At 38.8% G+C, this 20757-nt stretch overlaps 1 protein-coding gene across 5 annotated transcripts in view; it reads right to left on the bottom strand.

Moving 5' to 3' along the window:
* The window catches only part of LOC105685514 (neural-cadherin), a 50730-nt gene that overhangs the window by 8506 nt on the left and 21467 nt on the right, over window positions 1-20757 (bottom strand). For 3 of the 5 annotated variants that reach the window (XM_048653219.1, XM_048653218.1, XM_048653217.1), the window contains 15 exons: window positions 19893-20086; window positions 14858-15047; window positions 14588-14770; window positions 14303-14492; window positions 3095-3238; window positions 2869-2984; window positions 2490-2654; window positions 2275-2412; window positions 2011-2197; window positions 1654-1887; window positions 1334-1506; window positions 1110-1259; window positions 727-1032; window positions 347-620; window positions 33-241 (listed from right to left, as the gene is read on the bottom strand). In XM_048653219.1, the coding sequence (XP_048509176.1) occupies window positions 33-241; window positions 347-620; window positions 727-1032; window positions 1110-1259; window positions 1334-1506; window positions 1654-1887; window positions 2011-2197; window positions 2275-2412; window positions 2490-2654; window positions 2869-2984; window positions 3095-3238; window positions 14303-14492; window positions 14588-14770; window positions 14858-15047; window positions 19893-20086 (2853 nt within the window). Of the gene's footprint in view, window positions 1-32; window positions 242-346; window positions 621-726; window positions 1033-1109; window positions 1260-1333; window positions 1507-1653; window positions 1888-2010; window positions 2198-2274; window positions 2413-2489; window positions 2655-2868; window positions 2985-3094; window positions 3239-10774; window positions 11286-14302; window positions 14493-14587; window positions 14771-14857; window positions 15048-18259; window positions 18451-19892; window positions 20087-20757 lie in introns of those variants that run through there. The other 2 variants (XM_048653220.1, XM_012399668.3) reach the window with 2 other exon arrangements.

The following is a 20757-nucleotide window of genomic DNA, read 5'->3' on the forward strand; positions in this document are numbered from 1 at the left end:
ATTTGTTTATCATTTAAAGACGAATGACTCACGGCGTAATTGTAGACGAAAATATCCTTGGCTCCGGGTTGCATTTTGTTATCATTAACATCCCCGATAACGACAGTCAGTGTCGAGGTTCCCGAGACATGTGGATTCCCCGAATCCTTGATAACGATCGGGATAAGATACTCTTTTTGTTGTTCCCTATCGAACGATCTGAGAGACGCTACTATCGCCATACCGTCGCCGTTCGCTCCCTCTGAAATCGTACGGAGTTTACAGGGTGTCGACAGAAGTATCCCAAAAGATGAGTTGATAAAAAAAAAATTCTCCTTCCATAAGATTTTGAAAAAGGTTTACTCACTATTGTCGTTCTCCACTTTGAAAGAGGCTTTTATCACATCGTCGGCATTAGGATCCATTCTGAAGGTGAACGGAGGACCGTTACTCTTTGATCTGTCGTCGTCGTCGGTCGCTAGAATCTGGCCGACTTTTCTCGGCTGAACGTGCTCGGGTATAACCGGTCGATAGTCCTTCATAAACGTGGGAGCGTTGTCGTTTATGTCCAGGACTATCACCGTCAACGTAGCGGTCGCGGTTTTTGGCGGAATACCGTCGTCGATGGCAAGGATTTTTACCTGTAAAGTTTAGCGAAAAATTGCGACGCCTGTTGAGGATTTTTATTGACAAAAAATTGGAGGAATGAAAGAAAGAAAAAAAGAAAAAACCAGGATTTCATCTTACTTGATGTCTGGGCGTTTCCTCTCTGTCGAGGCTTCGCTGAATGGAAACGGTGCCGCCTTCGTCGATGGAAAATTGTCTCTTGCGATCGGAGCTTCTGTCGATCGTGTAATAGACGTTGCTCTTGCCGCCCTGATCAGGATCGGTGGCCTTGAAGGTCTCCAAGGTTTTTCCTATGTCCGCATTTTCATAAACGGAAACCTCGACGTTGGAACGTTCGAACTGTGGCTTATTGTCGTTGATATCTCTAAGTTTTACGACCACCCAAGAATAAGCGACGTGGTATTTATCGTTGTCGTTATCTTCGCCCTGAGTAATAACGGGAAAAATAATTAAGGAATAATTGGCGAAGCACCGTCGTCGTCGCGGTAATAAACTCGATCTACCTTGTCATTGACTTGAATTCTGAAACGGAAACCGTTGCTCTGCAGCATGTCCTCGTAGTCGAGAGGCTGGACGATCTTGAGAGATCCGGTACCGTCGTTGTTTCTGACCATGGTAAATTTGTCGGCTCCGTACCCGCTGTTCTCGATAACCTGCGACATTAGTTCCAAGTTGATCGACCACCTTCTCGAAATGTTTACCTTTTTCTTCCCTCGTTCGAAATTACCTTGTATTGGAACTTGTTGGTCTCGTCCTCATCGTGTACCGTTACCGTCAATATGGGTAGTTCCGGTAAATTAGAACCGTCGGTTTCGTCGACCTCCGTGAACCAGTTGTCTTTGGTAAACTGGGGAGGCATGTCGTTTATGTCTTTGACTCGTATCGACGCTGTCCCGGTCCCTGCGGGAATAAAATTTGCGGTGACAAAAACGAAAAGGAAAAGCAGGGAGGTGAAACGCAAAAGAAAAAATATAATTAATCGAGCGGTACGGAGGGGAGGAACGAAGTCAGAGATAGTAATGGAATTTCTGGGTAAATGTTAAGCACCTTTTAACCCCCCGCCGTCCATAGCGACGACCTGTATCGAATAATCCGGAGTCCTCTCTCTGTCCAGACAGCAGACCGCGGTCTTTATCACCCCGGTGTCAGGTTCAATTTCGAATATGGGCGACCCAGTTTCTTCCTCGATTACATTTTTCTCGATAGAATAAAGTAGTCGGGCGTTGGTTCCCTCGCTCGGGTCGTCGTAATCCACAGCCGTCATCGTCATTACAACCATTCCTGATGTTTTTTCCAAGCGAGAGAAAAATAAAGAAGAAGAAGAAATATAAGTACGAGAGCTCCGGCGACCGGTAGTATAATAAAGATTACGGACGAGAGATTTTCTTTTTATTTTTTCCCCACCTGCCGTTCCATTTTCGGTAACGTTACCGAAGTAAACACCCTGCGGGAAAATGGGTGCGTTATCGTTGATGTCCTTGAGATTTACTTGGACGTCGGCGTATCCGACGAGTCCTTCGCCACCCTCGTCTTGAGCGAAAACGGTGAACCGCCACTGAGGTCTTCCGTTGGGTTGGTCCCTGTCCAGCGGCTAATTGGAAAAGGCGTTTCAACGAATCGCTCAAAAGTAATTCGAGTAGTCGCGGAATGTGAAACAATCGGTCGTACCTTCAGAACGAATATCTCTCCCGTCGTTCGATTTATGTCAAACTTGCTGTTCGTTGGATTATCGGAGTCGATACCTTGCCCCGTTAAGAAGTACACGATATTTTGCGGCCTGTCCTTGTCCCCGTCGGTCGCGGTCACCTTAGAATTACACGATCATCGTGAGGAAATATACAAGAGGAAATAAACCGGATCAAAAAACGGTATCGACGAATTACCTGCAGAATACGCTTTGGCAAATTTCTATCGTCTTCCTCGGTGATTTGCGTCTTATACGTGGGCCGTTCGAATATAGGTGGATTGTCGTTGACGTCCTTCACGTGTATAACGACCGTCGTTTGATTGTCTTTCAAATTATCCGAGGCAGCCAATTTCAATTCGTACTGTCGACATGAAAATTGAAAAACGATAACGACACGAATACCAAGGACTTCCGGTAGCTCGATCATCGTCTCCTCTGCAGTTCCTCGTACATCGAGATATGCCATGCCAGCCATTGCTTTGTTCTTTTCTCTTTCGCCTTATCGTGTATCTTATTCTGTTTCAAGGTCGATTCAAAGGCGACGCTTCGTTTCAAATATTCGAACAATTACTCACCCTCTTTCTCGTCTCGTAATCCAAAGCCCCCGCAACGTATATCGCCCCCGTCATATTCTTTACAGCAAAGGCACCCCCTATGTTACCGCTTGTAATCTCGTATCGAATACGGGAAGCTGCGTTTCAAAAGAAAAAAAAAATAGTACAAGAAAAAACGTTAGGGCGAAGAATAATTGGAGATAGAAAAAATTTGGACAAAATATACAATAAGATTCCTTTGGCTTACACTCATCGTGATCTTTGGCGGTGACGGTGAGAACCGTGTGTTGAATATCCTCATTTTCGTCAACTTCCGCCTCGTATAAAGCCTTGTCAAAATAAGGTGGGTTGTCGTTCTTATCGGCGATTCCGATACGTATGAATTTTGTAACTGTAAACGAAACATCGGGCGGCATTTTGATTAAAAACGCCGAATACCATGTATTTTTGTATCAACGCGAATAATGTAGCGGCGATGTAAACTAATCAACATTATAAGTAAATAACAATGATGATGATGATGATAATAATATTTTGAAGTAACTGGACACGGTGGTTATTATTACGTGGATATCGCGTGTATACGTTCGCGTAACATTTATTCTGATATTCGGGAGTTTAATTAATTTTAGGTCGATCTCCTCCGACCCGGCTGACCCCGCTAGCCTTTGGGTCAAATTATTTGCCGCGTGAATGCGAAACCCATACGTGTGTGCGTTATAACTACGCAAATTCCAGCGGAATTTACATTCGCTACTTCATACCTCAAATTTCTCCAACATGTGCAACCTACACCGCGTACACAACCCCGCTGGTATTAGTTATTAGCTTCACGTACGGTCGTTTCATATACGTCTATTTCTCACCCCCGCCCCACCCCCCCCCCCCGAGTCGGATGTAACGTGCAGTAAGATATATGGATGTACGTAGGTACGTAGTTACAAACGCGACGTATACACATCTGCGCGTAGTTCGGCCGGTTGTGCGGCTGCCGCAAGAGAGATAGCTTTGCTAAAATTCGGCAGAATAGATTCGCCGGTGCACCGACCCCACTCTTAAATGGGTAAAGTTTACTCGCTGGTAAATGTCCCGTACGAAATTCAGGAAATCCTACGGTAGCGAATATAACCGCGTGTATAGCTTTATGTATTGTTACTTGTAACGTGCGGTTGGTTCGCGTCTGGAAATGACGCGATAAGCTAAAAAATTATCGTCGCAACAACGAATAGCGTAGTTCGGTCAAATCGCGTGAATACAAATTGGCGAAATTAAAGGAAACATGAATCGTTGGCGCTAAATATATTCGGCGAATGTATCCCTAACGAATATCGCTGATCTCTTGATATAAATCGTCGCGTTGTTGCGACGTCATTTATCCCGCTTAATTGTGAAAATATTTTTTCATCCCCCGTCCCCCGGACCTGGGGACTAAATAATATATGCCGAGGGGTTGGCCTGCCGCGATCCGTACAAAGAATCGGGATACAGGCGGAGGTGTTGGCGGGGGTGGAGTTCCGCGACGCGTTCGCGGATGTCGAAGATTCATGTTTTCGAGGTGGTGCGATAAATTTCATGAGGTAACGCACATTTCGCCTGGTACATTATTCCGTCAGTTTTTCAAATTTATCGACATCTGCCGAGAGTCTCGTAATAATGATAACGTTTAGCTGATGGGAGTGGTGAAATTACAACGTCTCCGTTCTTTCCGCCCCCCCGTAACTCTTTTTCTTTTCCCTTTTACTTTATTTCGTCTCCTTTTCTTTTATCCTCTTTCGTTTGCCTTCTCTCTCCTTTGTTTTCGACTCGGCAGGGCGTAGTGCGAAATCTGGGTGATTGTCGTGGGGTAGGTGGTGGTTCTACGGCGGTCCAGATGAGGGAGGGAGAGAGGGGGAGGAGGAGGGGGAGGAGCAAAACGCGTTACTAGGGCACGAGGAAAGTAGATCGATGAAGCTCGTCGCGGCGCCGCGCACCAAACCACCCGCCACACCGTTACCACCATCGAGGATGGTTATTCCTTACCCCGTGACCGCGCCCTGTGAGCTGAGTAGCGCAAACTCGATTGCTTTCGAAATACAAGAGTCTCAGGCGATTCGAAACGAACGAGGATGAGGATACCGAAGCCCCCCTCCCCCCGTGGTACCGAAAACCGAACGACAACCGATCGCGAAGAAGCGGAGAGGGAGAATTAGCGGGACGAGATCAAAAAGTGGCGAACGACTTGGATAATTAGATCGTCGAAGCCATCCGATGATCAATCATCGACGAAAGCGTTCCAATTTCGTTCAACGATTCAATTCTCACCTCGAGCGATGACGGGATTAAAAATGATAAAAAAAAAAAACCTCTTCCAACACATTTTCCAATCGAAATAAATGGAAGAAAAAAACTTCTCAGTTGGGAAGGAACTGGAATTTATTTCCTCACGTGGTTTACCCGCGCATACGTATGTATGTATATATTTTTAATTTAAAACGTGTTCTCGTTGTACTAACAATAAGTCAGTAACAGCTTTCATCCAAGGAATTTCAACTGCAGCACGTAATTCGGAAGCAAATAGAATTAGATGAAGAAAAAGTAAGGAAGAAAAAGAGAAGGAAAAAATTAAGAGTCCGATACGAGGTAGGTATGTACACATTTACGTACATACATACTTACCTATCCATACCTATATACAATATATGTATACTGAGGAACAATTTCCCTACGTTATACTCTGACTTATCGCAAATTTATACTCCGCGACAGTTTTCCCGTGTTCAACGACCCGTGTATATACATTTATTTGTGTTTTTTTTTTTTTTTTTTTTTTTTTTTTTTGCCGAGAGATAATACGTAGTAATAATAAATATTCTTCCTTCGAATTTCAATTTCCGGTCGAGGGATACGCGCCGTATAATAATGCTTCTGAAGAGTAACAAATTCAATTTAAGGGTAGCATATTTCGTCGCGTTCAATCGTATTGTAAACGCAGTAAATTTATCAACAACGAGATCGTAAGATAACGCCGATTGATTTCCGTTTATAAAGTAATATCCGTTATACCGCGGAGTAACGTGCGGACCTACCCTCATTTGGATCGACGCCAAGCAATCGTGGAATGGCACAAAGAAAATTTTCAACATTTTTCAGCCCTTCGAGACTTTTAGTCAAAAATCTTTTCAGATACGATGAATAAAAAAAAAAAGAGAGAGAGGGAGCGGAGAACACGCGGACGCGTATACCCCCCCGTACGACATGGCATAAAATCCTCGGTAGTTTACACCGCGGATGAATTAGAATTTCCTCATGTGGAAATCAACGCCTCCGAGTGCCATCGTGAACGCGAATGCCTCCAGGGCCAACTTTATTCTCACTCAGCCTCAATTCAAACTCCTCCTCGTACCGTACAACACCCGTCGGCGACGTACTCTTTGCATAACGTTTTATGTAAACACTTACTGAATACCTACGTTGACGTGGTTCAGGTAGCTACTACCCTCCGCCCCCCTACCCCCTACCTCCTTCCCTCCCCTATCTTTTTCCTCCCCTAAGCACACACGCGTGTTTTATTATGCCTGAGAAATAAACTACCACCGCCGCCGCCGCTCCGCCGGGGTACCGGGGTACCGCTCTACCGTGTTAACGCCGGGGTGTACCTCGGGTAAAAATGTACATAAGGAGTAAACGGAAGCAAAGAAACTTGTTAGACTTGTAAACGTAATTGAATTTAAAAGCCGAGTCTTGAGTTTCTTCAGAATATATTAGGTCTCCGGCACACCCGCCCCATTATTTCTGTGTGTACAGTGCGCCACTCGACGTTTTTCATACGTTGTACGGCGTACTTTCGACCGAGGACAAACGCGGTCCGATGAAAGAACTTTGAACAAAATTGCAAAATTTTTAACCACCGTATACCCACGTGTGCGCCTGTATCAAAAGCGTATAAAGTGAGTCGGGTTGCGAAACAAAATGCGAGAAAAAAAAAAATTCCACGTTTCTTGCCCTTCCGGGTACCCTTCTTTTCCCCTTTATTTCTTCCTTCGGCAATTGCTCGCGAATTCGAGACTCTCATTCGAACGTTTGCGGAGCTTCGGTGTAATGTTCACCCTTTTTTATTCCGTCGCCGTAGGTATAATACCGTAGTGAGTTTTAATTTTCATTAAGTTTCAAACGACGTGGAATTGAGTGCCGAAGTAAGCGGCAGCGGATCGTTCGCAAGTACCTTAAACTGAAATCAAGAAAACCCCTTGGTAACTAATAAGATTCGAATAGCAAGAGGAGGTATATAATACGTTTAATTGTCGCAAGTAAGGGGCAATAAAAGATCAGGGGTGTGCATAATTTGTATAATTGAGGGAAGGAATTTCGCCAAAAATCGTTTGAAATTAAAAACAATTCAACGAATTTCATTAACCGCCTTCGTCACATCGAGAACCGGATTCCCTTTTTTTCTCCTCTCATTTTTATGAAAACTAAAATTCAACTCCGAACAGGTACTCCGAAATCTACTCGAAAAGTATCATTTTAATTACCAATTAAATTAATAATATCTGGACGATGGCGACGATAACGATGATAACAATTTGGAAACACATTTAAGATCGCCAGAAATTAAACTTGCACTTATCCCGCCTATACCCCGGGGCAAATAGCGCGAAGAGCGGTAAACGGAGGTCGGCGGTGGTGGTAAACTTGTTAATTAGATAAAACGATAAATCAGGTAAACTTCCTCGGCCTGTGGGTCGGCTGAATGAATAAATCAGATTGGCACTTCAAACTTTGTACATATGTAACGCGATTTTATAACAGTAGATAGGGTAGCTGTAAAAATGAATTAAGAAAAGAAAAAAAAAAGAAAAAAATTCACGAGTAAGAAAGAGCAGAATCTGCTGAAAATGAGGGTTGAATTCGTCGTAATGTTGGATAAAAGAAAGAAAAAAAACAACGAACAAACGAGAAAAGAATGGAAAAAATCAAAAGCCGATAATAAGACGTCGCACCGGCGTTATACGTCGTCTAGTTAATTAATTGGAGCTCAGGGATATGGGTGCGTAAAACTACATCACATACGAGCTCTAACAATGAACGGGGAGGCTGTATAACGGTAGACGAGATTAAGCGATGCAAGAAGATGAAGAAGAAGAAGGGGAGGAGGAGGAGCGGGAGGAGGAGGGCAATGGTCGGTTGTAAAAGAGCCATCAGATTTAATGGGTTCGTCATACAACGGTCGCGGATCCGTTCATAGGTCGTTCCTGTAATACCAACTACATGGAAGGTAAGTCCGGGGTAAACAGAGGGATGTTTAACCCATCACCTGTTACACGATAACCAACCGGATATAGACGGGCGAATACCCGTAAGACAATATTCCCGGATTTCGCCGACTCCGTAAACAGGCGAGCAATTACGGTAAGGTAAAATGGACGCACGGGGTGTCTGCGGGAAAACGCGTGAAATTTGATCCGAAGGGTTTTCCCAGAAGCGTATCGAGATACCAGATCTTCCGATACGGTTACCTCGACGGCAGATGCCGATTAAATAAATAATCGCGCGGAAAATCGTCCCCGATGGTTTTTCAACGTTTTCCAATTTTTTTTGTTTTTTTGTTTTTTTTTTCTAATAGGAATGCGGTGGGTGTCGTATACGTATATATAGCGTCACGAGTGGTTGGCCATGCTTGCAGATTTTCATTAATGGGTCACAGCCAGCGCAGCAATTAAAGTAGTCCCGTTCGTATTCCGCGCCGGTGCGCGATGTTGAAAATTCACGCTAGCTGATTCAGAAAAGCCCCGGCGTCGATCAGACCTTTCGAATTAATTCCCCTCGAGAGGTCTCCTATTTTGTGGGTAAATATACGTATACATTCCCAAACAAATTGCGCGGTCGGAATTTTGATTTTCATCTGCTTAAACGATGTTTCTAGAAATAGGTACGCCCCTGATCCGCTTCGATCGGATTCTCGACGAACGTGCGAACCTCTTTTGATTTCTTCCTTTTCGTTCGAATTCATTCCGCGTGTATTATTTATTAGGTATAAAAACTTTCCACATAATTATCGCGTTGCTCGTAACGCGATGTTATACGGGGGGAAGGAGAGAAAAGTAGGTGGGTCGTCGCGAACGAAAAAGAAAAAGAAAAAAAAAAAGGAGAACTTCAAAACTAGGTAATTTCTATTCAAAACGTATCTCCGTGTGTATAATTTCTAATTATATACAGAGTAGTATGTACCCTGGGTATACATATATATGCATACAATATCGGGTAGTAAAACGGAATAGTGATGATGATTATAAACTACATTTGATCAAGGGACAATCGTTACGCTCCGATTAACATTAACTGGGGGTAGAATTTAGATTAGCGGCACCAATTGACGTGGGGGATGATTATTACATTATACATCCGACTATTAAGTTCCTACTCGCGAAATCAAATTTCATTTCAATCTTATATTTGATGCCCGATTTCCAGTAGGTCAAAAATCATCAAAGGGAAAAACGAAAAATCTAATCGAAGTAAGAGATATATATATAAGGATGTATGGATTTATCGGGTAAGAGAGCCAAAGAAAAAAGTGAAACCATTCCGATTCCGTTCAGACTTCGTCTGCAGATATATCGTAACTTTATCTCTTTATGGATTATATAGTATCCACACTGTAGCAAGGTATTGAATTGTGAGTTATAATAGTGTCTATATAAATTTTTGTGGTCCAGTTAGCAGAAGCCATTTTTCAGGGGTTGATTTATAACGCCTGGAAAGATAAATTTATCCCGTGCTTTTTACACCAGCTGCAGCTGCGCTAACTCGGGAATCATTGTGCGAATTTGAACAAAATCGCAAGTATTCCCTGGAATTCGTGAATTCAATTGGGAAAAATCGGACGTCGAAAGTTAACCCGCTGGAAAATTCATTATTACACCCTTCTATTCTCCTAGGTCATCATTCAAACGGACTAATTATCGCACACGTCAATGCGAAATTATTGATGAACACCTTCTCTACGCGTTTAATCAATCAACGTCGGGGTTATTTACACCCTCGGCAACCACCAAATTCTCCGAGAGAAAGACATCATCGGTATATTATTCAAAGGGGCGATGCGAGATAGAAAAGGGGATGAAATATCGCTCGCAAACAAAATGTATAACCAATGAATATACGATATACACGCAAATCTGTTCCGAAATAATAAATTCGAAGATATTAGAAAATATTATCAGTTTCTCTCTCTTTTTTTTTTTTTTTGACGTTGTAACGTATGTTCGAATACCCTATACTTTGCATACGTCGAAAAAAAATAATCTAATTCTGCTCCGCAGCTGTTTTGCTTGTAATTTATTATCAGATTACAAGTAATTTGCAAGAAATGTTGACGCGAAAAAATAAATTGCCGGTATATACGGATATATATGTACACGTTCATATACTTATAATTTAATCACATGCGGAGCGGTTGGTTGGTTGGTTATAAAAATGGCGTTATATATGCCGAGACGAATTAACATAATTTGCATGAATTTAAAATGCATTGCGCAGAAAGCTGCAGGTGCAGATGCCGTACAAATATGTATATAGTACGTATAAATACGGTTAGGTTTTTGAAAAATATACGAAAATTATGCTTACGAGTAACGAAAAATTGAAAGAACTGAAAGAAGGACCGCGCGTCATTTGGCGAGAGCAAAATGATTGTGGTACACAGGGGAGAGCGGGGCGATACGGGGTAGTGGGACAGAATCGGGTAGCCCATAAATTTTGTAAAATTTTTTTTGAATCGATCGAAAAGGACTTCGAATATCGTTCTGGATTTAAAATTTGGCAATTTTTGGTTCTCATGGGTTCCCATTTCGCCCCGCGTTCCCCTAAATGTATCGTGACGTATAACGATGAATGGATGATTTGAATGGATGCGATGGAAATCTAATGTTATTTGAAAAAAACGTACCCAAGTAAGTGCTGTTGGTAATAACCCAGAACAATTTGAGCGGATCAACCATTAAATCACATTCATCACATAAACATCGGATTATTATTCGGATGAAAAATCCTGCGACAATTATTGAGACTTCATCGAGTTCGGTAATTCGAAGAGCCGGATTCAATTTGTCGTTCGAGTCGATTGTGATCATCAGTTTTTCAAAATTTCGTTACAAAATCGTTGGTCGTGCCATGCGATTGATCAATTATCTCGGAATGTCGAGACGAAGTTTGAAGAAATGTCATTTTCAAAACGATCCAACGAAACGAGTGTTCCGGTCGTATTTTATTTTCAAAAAATTCCGACGGTTTCTCGACAGAAATTCAGAGAGAAGAACGGGGGACGATGGTTTCGTTGAATCGCGTCAAAGAAACAGATCAGGTATATCCATTTGCGTGCGATGGATAAAAAGTGCATGTATATGTACACGTACAATGTACTCATACGCGTAATACGCGCGTACGTTATCAATGAGGAAGATAATTTCTCTCGTGATCGCGGGCGTCGGATGCGAAAGAGGGTATTCTACTGAACGTGCGAAACCCGGTATGGATCATATCGGGGTAAAACGCAGGCGCGAAGAATCAGTCAGCGCAGAATTCGCCTTTAGTCAATATATCGTGTCACCCATATATTCTTGCACCTACATAGGTACCACACGTATATCCACCGCTGAGTTTCAGATTTTCAGGGTATTAGAAGACATCTAATATACGACAAATGCATACACCGTATTCACGTAATACCCGTACGCTTACCTACACGGGACATAATGGGGTGCATCGTACATCTCACGTAACTCTTCGACTCACCCCTCCACCATTCTCCCCGGAATATACGCGCTATTTATCGCATACGTTCGTACGTCTATGCACGCAGGCCTATGCGAGGAGTATATTTCGGTATAGAGAAATAATAAAAGGTGAAACACGGAGGCGAAAACGATGGGAAAACTATAACGCCGAGATCGCAACCCTCCCGTCTTTTTTTCACATCGGACGTCTACCTATACTTCGAGATTGTGTGTAGCCGGCTATAACCGCGACACAATTACCTACCCTCCTCCTTCTCAATCCGCTGGGGAAAAAACGAAAATAAGTAAAATATATATATATATGTATCTACATCACATACATTTTTTATATCGATATATATCAGAGGGTGGTAGAAGGGTCGAGATTCCAGGGCCGAGGATGTCGAAAACCTTTTAGTCTCCATTTTTATTTCACCCTTTATACATCGGCCCCCCTGTATCCCATCATTTCTTTTTTCTCTTTCCCTTTTTTTCCCTTCTTCTCCGACTCTGTTGTTTTTTCTCTCTGCTTTTTGCTTAATAAAGCAAGAAATTTACTTTTTTTCCCACCCTTATTCCATCTTCTTTTCTTACTTTTTTTTAAACAACTCTTTTCCTTTCAGAATTTCTGTTGCGCCAACGAGACATACTCTCACTGAGCAAGTCCGCAATCTACATAAGGAGTTCGCTTCGACGATATGTTCTTAATTATTTTTGATTCTTTTTTTTTTTCGCTTTGATGCATAAAAATTGACCGGTGGCTACGTACACGTGTATACTCGATGGTAAGACAGAATTAAATAGATGAAGAAATTTCTTTCTCTCTTCTGTATATTATACGAAATACGAGAAAATGAAACGTACCTATACGTATATTACATACATACGTACTCGATGTAAATTTCTGTTTTATTTTTTTCTATTCTCTCTCTCTCTTTTTATAGACACATAAAGATGTCTAGCTGGCGATAGTAATGCCGGTATAAACGAAACACTTTCGAATAAAATATGCTTTTTCTATTACATTCTTCATACCTTCTATACATACACACACTACAACATATTTCAACGTATATAAATTGTCTCAATTTGCATAACATATACATAGAATGTACATGCAAACCTATATGCGGGGCACAGTATTGTCTACCTAAATATTACCTTTTTTCGTCTCTTCTTTTTACTTTAATTTTCGTGTTTTTTTTTTTGTCTCTTTGCTCTTCGGTGCATTTCATACCTTTTATTATACCTAACTTTGAACGATTTTCAGACGGAGCGCACATGCTACACGACTGCGGGTAGATTATAACTATGTGCACATACGTGTATCTCGATGCACATATTGTACGTACATACGTATAATGCATACACCGTATGTCCTACACGTACAATGCAAACGAGTCGCGCTTTATACATTTTCCCATGATGCAGCTGTTATAAATTTAACAGCAGTTATCCTCTCGTTACATATTTTTAATGGTGTATACGTATACCTAAACACCACCCGGTTACACGTACGCGCGCATCGTGCGCGTTACGATTGATATGTCAAACGATTATTTTATGAAAAAACGTGACAAAATGATTCGCAAAAAAAAAAACAACAAAAAAAAACCAAATAACAAAGGGAAAAAGCATCGGGCTGTGTACACGTGGACAAATGACCCAATTATATTGATAAAAAGAAGGGACAAAAAAAGGAGTAACTGCAACGGGAAACGTTGGGGGGTAAACGAAAAGAGAAAAAAGAAGAGAAAAAAAAAAAAAAAAAGGGGGGAAATCTGGCAGCCATAGCGAGAGGGGCTATTAAAATCCCCTTTTCCAGAATCCCCAAGTTTTGATGTTTCAACGCTGCTGGTAAAAACGAAGCATATTTTCGCAGTGGAACGGGCTGGTATAACGGGGTGGGAGGGTGAAGTTCGGTCGTTATAATTCATCTATCTCTGCTGGGGGTAAATCGTCGAAAAAATAAACACTTCGTTATAAAAGTACGCGAGGCGACCAGGTTTTCGGGTAAGAGAAAAACAGTCGAAACTCGCACACCCCCGAATCTACGTCCATCCCTTATAAGTTCGTATATTTCCGGTCACCCCGAACCTGTATTTGCGTTTAAGTATTATTCGAATTTGTGTATTTTGTAACTGCGCGGAAAACTCTCGAGCGAAAAAAAAAAGCAAACGAAATTCTCTCGAGGGAAATCACGCGAAATTAATAACGCGGTTTGTTACAGTTTTCCACCCCCTCTTGCCCTCCTTCGACAGGGTAAATTTTCATAGAATCGCGTGTCCGTGTTACGCACGCATGTGCCAACGGTAGGTACACCGCATTGATTAGATTGAATTTTCGCAAACTGATTTAATTACAAGTGCAGCGCCATATATCTACCGTAATATATGATTAATTATATGGCATACGCGTGTAGTAATATACACGCTGTACCACGGTCGCATTCGGTATTCACTGCGCATCGAAATATTGCATGTAATCATTTTTAACCGTGTACAGTAATTATAATCATCAACAAGGACAGATAACAGGGTGCGGAGTCAAAAATACCCCCGGTACCACCTGTGTCACGTCGCTGTTGCGACTCGAGAAAATATACAAGAGATATCCAATCTCGCGTGACGGGTAGGTGGAAGAAGATTGAATAGTTTGAGAATGAAATTTCGAAAAAGACGAAAAACGTTTGATCTACTCACCAGAATTTGGCAGACTGTTGCTGTTCGGACGAGCAGAAGGAGCGCCGTCTCTCGCTTCAACTTCGAGAGCGTAAGCTCCCTGCTTTTCACGATCGAACACCACTTTTGTGAATACCTCTCCGGTCTGTTGATTTATCTCGAAAAAGTCCTTTCCCTCGTTTCTGTCGCTGTCGACGACGTAATAGGTGACCTGGGTTAAACGTGAGAGAAAAAAACATTGCAGCGCAAAGAAATGCATGAATTCGCGTTCGGACGAAATGAATATAAATGCGACCGATCACTCACCACGTTGTTCGGTACAGTTCCGTCCTTATCTATGGCGTTTACTTGCGTTACTTTAGTCCCGATTGGTTCCCCCTCGAGTACAGTTTCCTGTTCACGTTCGGTGAAGAGTGGAATCTCGTCATTGACGTCCTCTAGCATAATGGAAACCGTGGCTTCCGAAGCGAGTTGTTGGGCTCCGTTATTCTGTAGGGTTGATCCGATTGATTGCATTTGCAAAAATTGACGAATGAATAAAATTCACCGTGTGTTTCCGCCGCGTAAATAATTTACCTCGACACGTATGGTGAGATTGTATTCCTTTATCGTTTCATAATCCAGGGGATGATTCACTTTTATATCAGCCCAGGTTAAGCCCTTGTCTGCCCTTTGCTGAAGGTAGAACGTATGCAATTTGTTCGTTTGGGCGGTAGATCCGGGCATTAGCCGATAAAATACCGTAGGGTTTCCCTCGATGCCAGAGCTAAGTGTAAAAAATGAAAGAAAAAAAGAAACACGTTATATATGACGTATTATTTATATCCTACCATTTGTTTATAAATTAATAACGACCTTTAGATTATTATCGTTATCAAATATCTTCTTTTCTTTTTTCTTTCTTTCCTTTTCTTTTTTTGCTTCATCAACTAATCTTCGAATCATGAATAATTTGAAAAATAACAGAAACCAAAAAATAATATATCTATATATATATATTGGAATATTTATGATACCTAATATGCAGTTGATAAAATCTCTAAATTAAATTGATAAATTGAATATTTATGTTCATACGATGTTACTTCTACTTCGTTATTTTGTATTATCTGCTTTTTTTTATCTTTGAATATGATACCAAAGTGATAAATCCGAGGTAAAAAAAGGAAAAAAGAAAAAAGAAATCAAAAAAATTCAAATAAACGTACGTGATTTCGTAATATAACATACAATAATATACGGAAACAACCATTTTGTAATAATTAAAAATTAAATTGTCATGCGAATAAATGAAAATGATACAGGTATGCGAATAAAATTATTACAAATAAATTATTTTTAACGTCTGAAAATTCTTTGATTTTTTTTCAATATTTCCAAATTGACTATAAAATTAAACACAATTTTGTATTTGGTCATTCCGCTTTTCGAGTTTTGTTGTTACGTTATTTACACTACACTCGATTCCTCGATTCCCCGTGATGTTTTTATAATAATTTTATTCAGCGATTATTAATAATAATAATTATTATTATTGTATGTGTAATATAATGTACTTGTATATATTTATGTATATATATAAAAATACCCGCGTTCGAAGCGTAGCTAGATAATTGTTAATAGAAAAAAAAAGATGAATAAATATTTCAATTATATCGATCTTTGGTTCGTATAAGCGAAGCGCCGTATGAAATTTCGTCTGAGAGAACCTGAGAAAAAAAAAAGTTTGCGTTACGTGAACTATTTCTCATCAGATTTGTTAATAGCTGAATGTTAATGTCGCTGTGGTGCGTTTGAATTTTTCTAATTTCGAGAAAAAAAAAGAAATAAAAAAAATAGAAAATTATTCGCCTATAGCGCCGTGATTTGTTAGGATGATTATACAGGCTCCATAACCATATGGAAAAAACTGTGGTATTTTCTAGAACGTGCTGTAATTAATTAGTCGAATCATCGATAGACGAGTGATACCTAATTCACGTGTGAATTTGTAAATTGTTATATTTTAAACGGCGTGTAAATATGCGTGAAGCAGAAAATACATCGACTGCATTGTGTATAACGTCCGAATGCCAACACCCCCTGGGCGTAACCTGATTCCGACTGGATAATTTGATTTTTAACGTTGCTGTTACATTTATCATTAGGTAATCATACTATTATTATCGTCATTATTCACTACGAATGCGGTAAAAATATTTAACATGTAATTCGTGGAATCACATGTGATCTGGTTATCACGTTTTTAAATTATAGTCCCATCGTGAAAGCTACATATGTGGCTATGTTAAAAGTAGAATAGTATATCTCTGCGCGGGTGTAACGACTGCTTTTTTTTCAACTTTTTTTTCTGTCGAATATACATTATATAAGTATATAGATTTTATACAATAGAGATATTTTTTATCATGAAAAATGAAATTGAAATAAAAAAATTTTTTTTCGATCTGAACGAAACAAAATACAAAAAATTAAAAATATATCATATATGTACATATATATGTATTTGAAGAAAAAAATCACAAAATAGTAACCGGGTTGTTTTTTTTCTTTTTGCTCTCTTCATTCGTTGTATTAAAATATTGTTATTATCAATTATAAATATCTATGTATGTTGAAAAAACAACAAAAAAATGGCAAAAATGATTTTAAAGAAAAAGCAACTATTTTATAACAATAGTCAATCAAACATGCCCAAAAATATTATACGGCATACACTCAATATATATAATATACATGAAATATATATACGTGACGTAATATATATTATACGTATATTATTATATTTTTTTTACAATTACATGATGTAATAATTATCACTAACAACAACACGAACTATAGAGTGGGACGTGAGTTTCAACGTATATTACATAATATGAAATAAATTTAATTAGAAATAATTAAAAATTTCATTCACATTTGAAAAGAAAATTTTCAGCGAACTGATTAACGTGACAAATTGTGAATAAAATCAATATGAGAACTGAATGAAAAATAAACAGATAAATAAAATGAATGGGGTGAGGAGCGTTACCGACCGCGGTAATTGAATCCGTTCTCTTTCCGTTCCTATCCACTCGTTGAAGTCACCGAGCGTTAGGGCAGAATACGTTGTCGCTGAACGCTATCATATGCTACGTTACGCGTACTTCAAAAATTTTCAATCTAAACTCGTATTGAATATTTTTAATTCAGAGTCGACGATGAACTATCCCATAAACTAAATATTTACGTTAACTGCCACGTACGTATACACTGGCATGATTTATTTTTCGTTAATTGATTGATTAATTTTTAATAAAAGCAGCTGCAAATTAGATTGCGCAAAGCTGTGTATAAATACATTTCGTCGTAGTACGAGCAATTCGATCAAACATGAAATATGTATACCTATTCGTAGTATACTTTTTCAATAATCGAACGAGATGGAGGATAAATTATAAAGAAGAAATTGATATTAATAATGATAAGAAGAATTATAAGGCAGGTCCAGTGAACAGCCACACACTATTGTAATAAAATAATATGTTAATAGAGGCACGTGCATTATTAGATGTGTGGGGTTCGACGTAACGTGCAAATAATGTATATAAATATATGTATGTATATACCCTGTATATGTATAACAAGAATTCATACATATAAATATATACGGAGTGAATGAAAAATTGAGAACAAAGGAAATGGATTGAATTAAATGAAGAAAAAAATTAAATATAAATATGAAATTGAAATGAATAAATTAGTTTTTTTTTTTTTTAAGAAAAATGTGAATGTGAAACTAAAATATTTTAAACGAACTAAACAATTCCCACGATTGCGTGCATCAGGGCGTTATATTATATATATATATATATATATATATAATAAATATGTTAATTGATTTATTCTTTTCTTTCTTTTTTTTTTGCATATGAATTTTTTTTTTTTTTTTGCTTTAAATCGTGCATCAGCACTGATCATCAACAGTTGACAGACCTGGCTTTAATAGACACAACTTTAGCCCCAACGGCCGTGTTCTCTTTATAGAAGATCGGACCATACGCTACGTGGTCCCATACAGGTGGATTGTTCGCACGATCCACAACGTCAATTTGTACCTCCACTGTTCGCGACAAGGGCGGGTAACCTTTGTCTTGTGCCATGGCCTCCAGCTTGTACGTCTCACGCTATGCCAAAGAACGTTAATAGAAAACAAACAAAAAGAAATACCGACGTTAGTATTATTAATGCACGATTCTTGATCTTGATTCATAGTCATTCCGTTCGCCTTTTTTTATCTTTTCATTCTCTCTTACTTTTCGTCTTTTTTCCTTTGATTTTTTTAAGTACAGAGACGATCATGTGTTATTATAATTGTTATTCTTTTTCATTTATGCTTCATCGATTGCCATTAGTTTCGACTGTATTTTCAAATTGAGATAAGTATATGATATTGATATGGTTTCGCTTCTCTTTTCGTTATATGATTTATGTTTCATTCGAAATTATTATGGTTAATAAAATTTATCGATGACGTATATTATATTGTACACATAAATATCTGCGCCGATGGTACACCGCATTCGCCGGACGCAGCTGGAGGCTCGCGGATGAGACGACAGGTCCCAAATTCCAAATCCGCGGCATACCTATATATTGAGATAATATATCTGCGCCTATGTATATGTATGTATGTATAGAAATGTATACCTGCAGATTTATAATTGCCATGTAATATGTAGGGTGGAAATATATATGTATATATCATGGATAATTTGAAGATATTACACCGGTAATATATTATTCATATATTACCCGCAGGGTGTGTTAGTGTGGGTGTATATTATAATAAATATCAATCATCGATTAATCAATCAATTGAATAAGTGATTGATCAATTAATTAGTATATGTATACAAAACAAAATTCTACGAATATGACCCCCGGTTATGTAAATATCATAGATGATATACATACATCGCGATATCTAGATAATACATATTGTGTATTAAAGATAGATGAAAATAGATTTAATACAAGTATATAGAGAAAGATAGAGATAGAGGTAGAGAGAGATAGATAGAGAGAAAGAGATAGAAAGATAGATAGAGAGAGAGGAAGAAATATATATAATTAAAGTTATTATACACAGATGTATATATGTATAGGTATATGTATGTAGATCAGTACGTAACAGAAGAGGCCCCGAATTTCGGTACATACACATATACATATATACATATCTTCTTCGTCGTATATAAGATATTTCTTGTTTCGCAAATAACGAACGTTAATATATCTAATAATAATTATATATAAAATAGATATACATATTGTTATTTTCATTTTTTTCGCTAAACAAAACTTTTCGATTAAACTCACGTGCACTGGATGCATACAACGCGTGTACCATGTACCGAGATTTTTTTTCCATATACCGTCCACTCTGTAGATCCTGAAGCTCGGATTGCCCGTTCCAGGTGCTACGAAGTGGCCGGGAATGGAAGAAAATTTTCGGTTCACACCAGGACTCGCTCGCTTAATCTCAGTCGTTATCGAATTCTTAAATTTTTCATTGTTTTTTTCATTTTTTTTTTTGTTGTTTTTTTTGCGGGCATGGCATACAAACCTGGCTTTTACTGACGTCACTATTGTACCCACTGTGACATTTTCTTTGATGTGAATGGGGCCGTATACGCTCTTATCCCACAGAGGAGGTTTATTGTTTCTGTCTACGACGTCTAACTCAACGTCCACATCTGCATACAAGGGTTCCGACGTCCCTCTGTCGGATGCTCGCACTTTCAGGCGATACCTGTCTCGCTATTGGCAAAACATGGGCCGTCAAGATACAGGGTTTTTTGGGTATAGTAACAAATAATATATACAACAAATCAATGTTAATAATTAATGCGAAAACTATGTTTCCTTATTTCTTTCTTTTTTTCTATTCTTTTCATCTAGTTTTTTTCTGTTTCTCACTATCGCGTTTCGATAAAATTATTTTAGATTTCTTTAAACTCAATTTATTTATGTAAATAAATTCAGTTCAATTTAATTTAATTTCATTCAATTCGAGTCTATTGAATCCGCGATTAAGAATTTCCATAAATTGATCGATACGTTAATTGTACAATATCTCATTCCCGATTTTCTTGTACGTACACCGGATCGAAATGTGTGCGACGTTATCGTGTGTGTTGCAACTTTTTTTTCTATTTTCTTTTTCAACAAATGATTATAATATGAAAATTAATCGATAATTCCAAAAATATATATTATACTAGTTTCTAATGATTATGTATACACCGCGAAGCTTAAAATTGCCAAGCTGATCATATTATTTTTTTGTTATACGTAGGTATCCGAAAAGTCGTCAATAATAATGTAATTCGATTATAGAGTACTTGATTTGAATTTTGTTCTTTTCTTTTTGTCTTTGCTTTTCCTTTTCGAATTGACAATTATCGAAGCTGGAACATTTAAAGAATATT

Source organism: Athalia rosae, chromosome 3 (assembly GCF_917208135.1).
Source record: "Athalia rosae chromosome 3, iyAthRosa1.1, whole genome shotgun sequence".
Taxonomy (NCBI): domain Eukaryota; kingdom Metazoa; phylum Arthropoda; class Insecta; order Hymenoptera; family Athaliidae; genus Athalia; species Athalia rosae.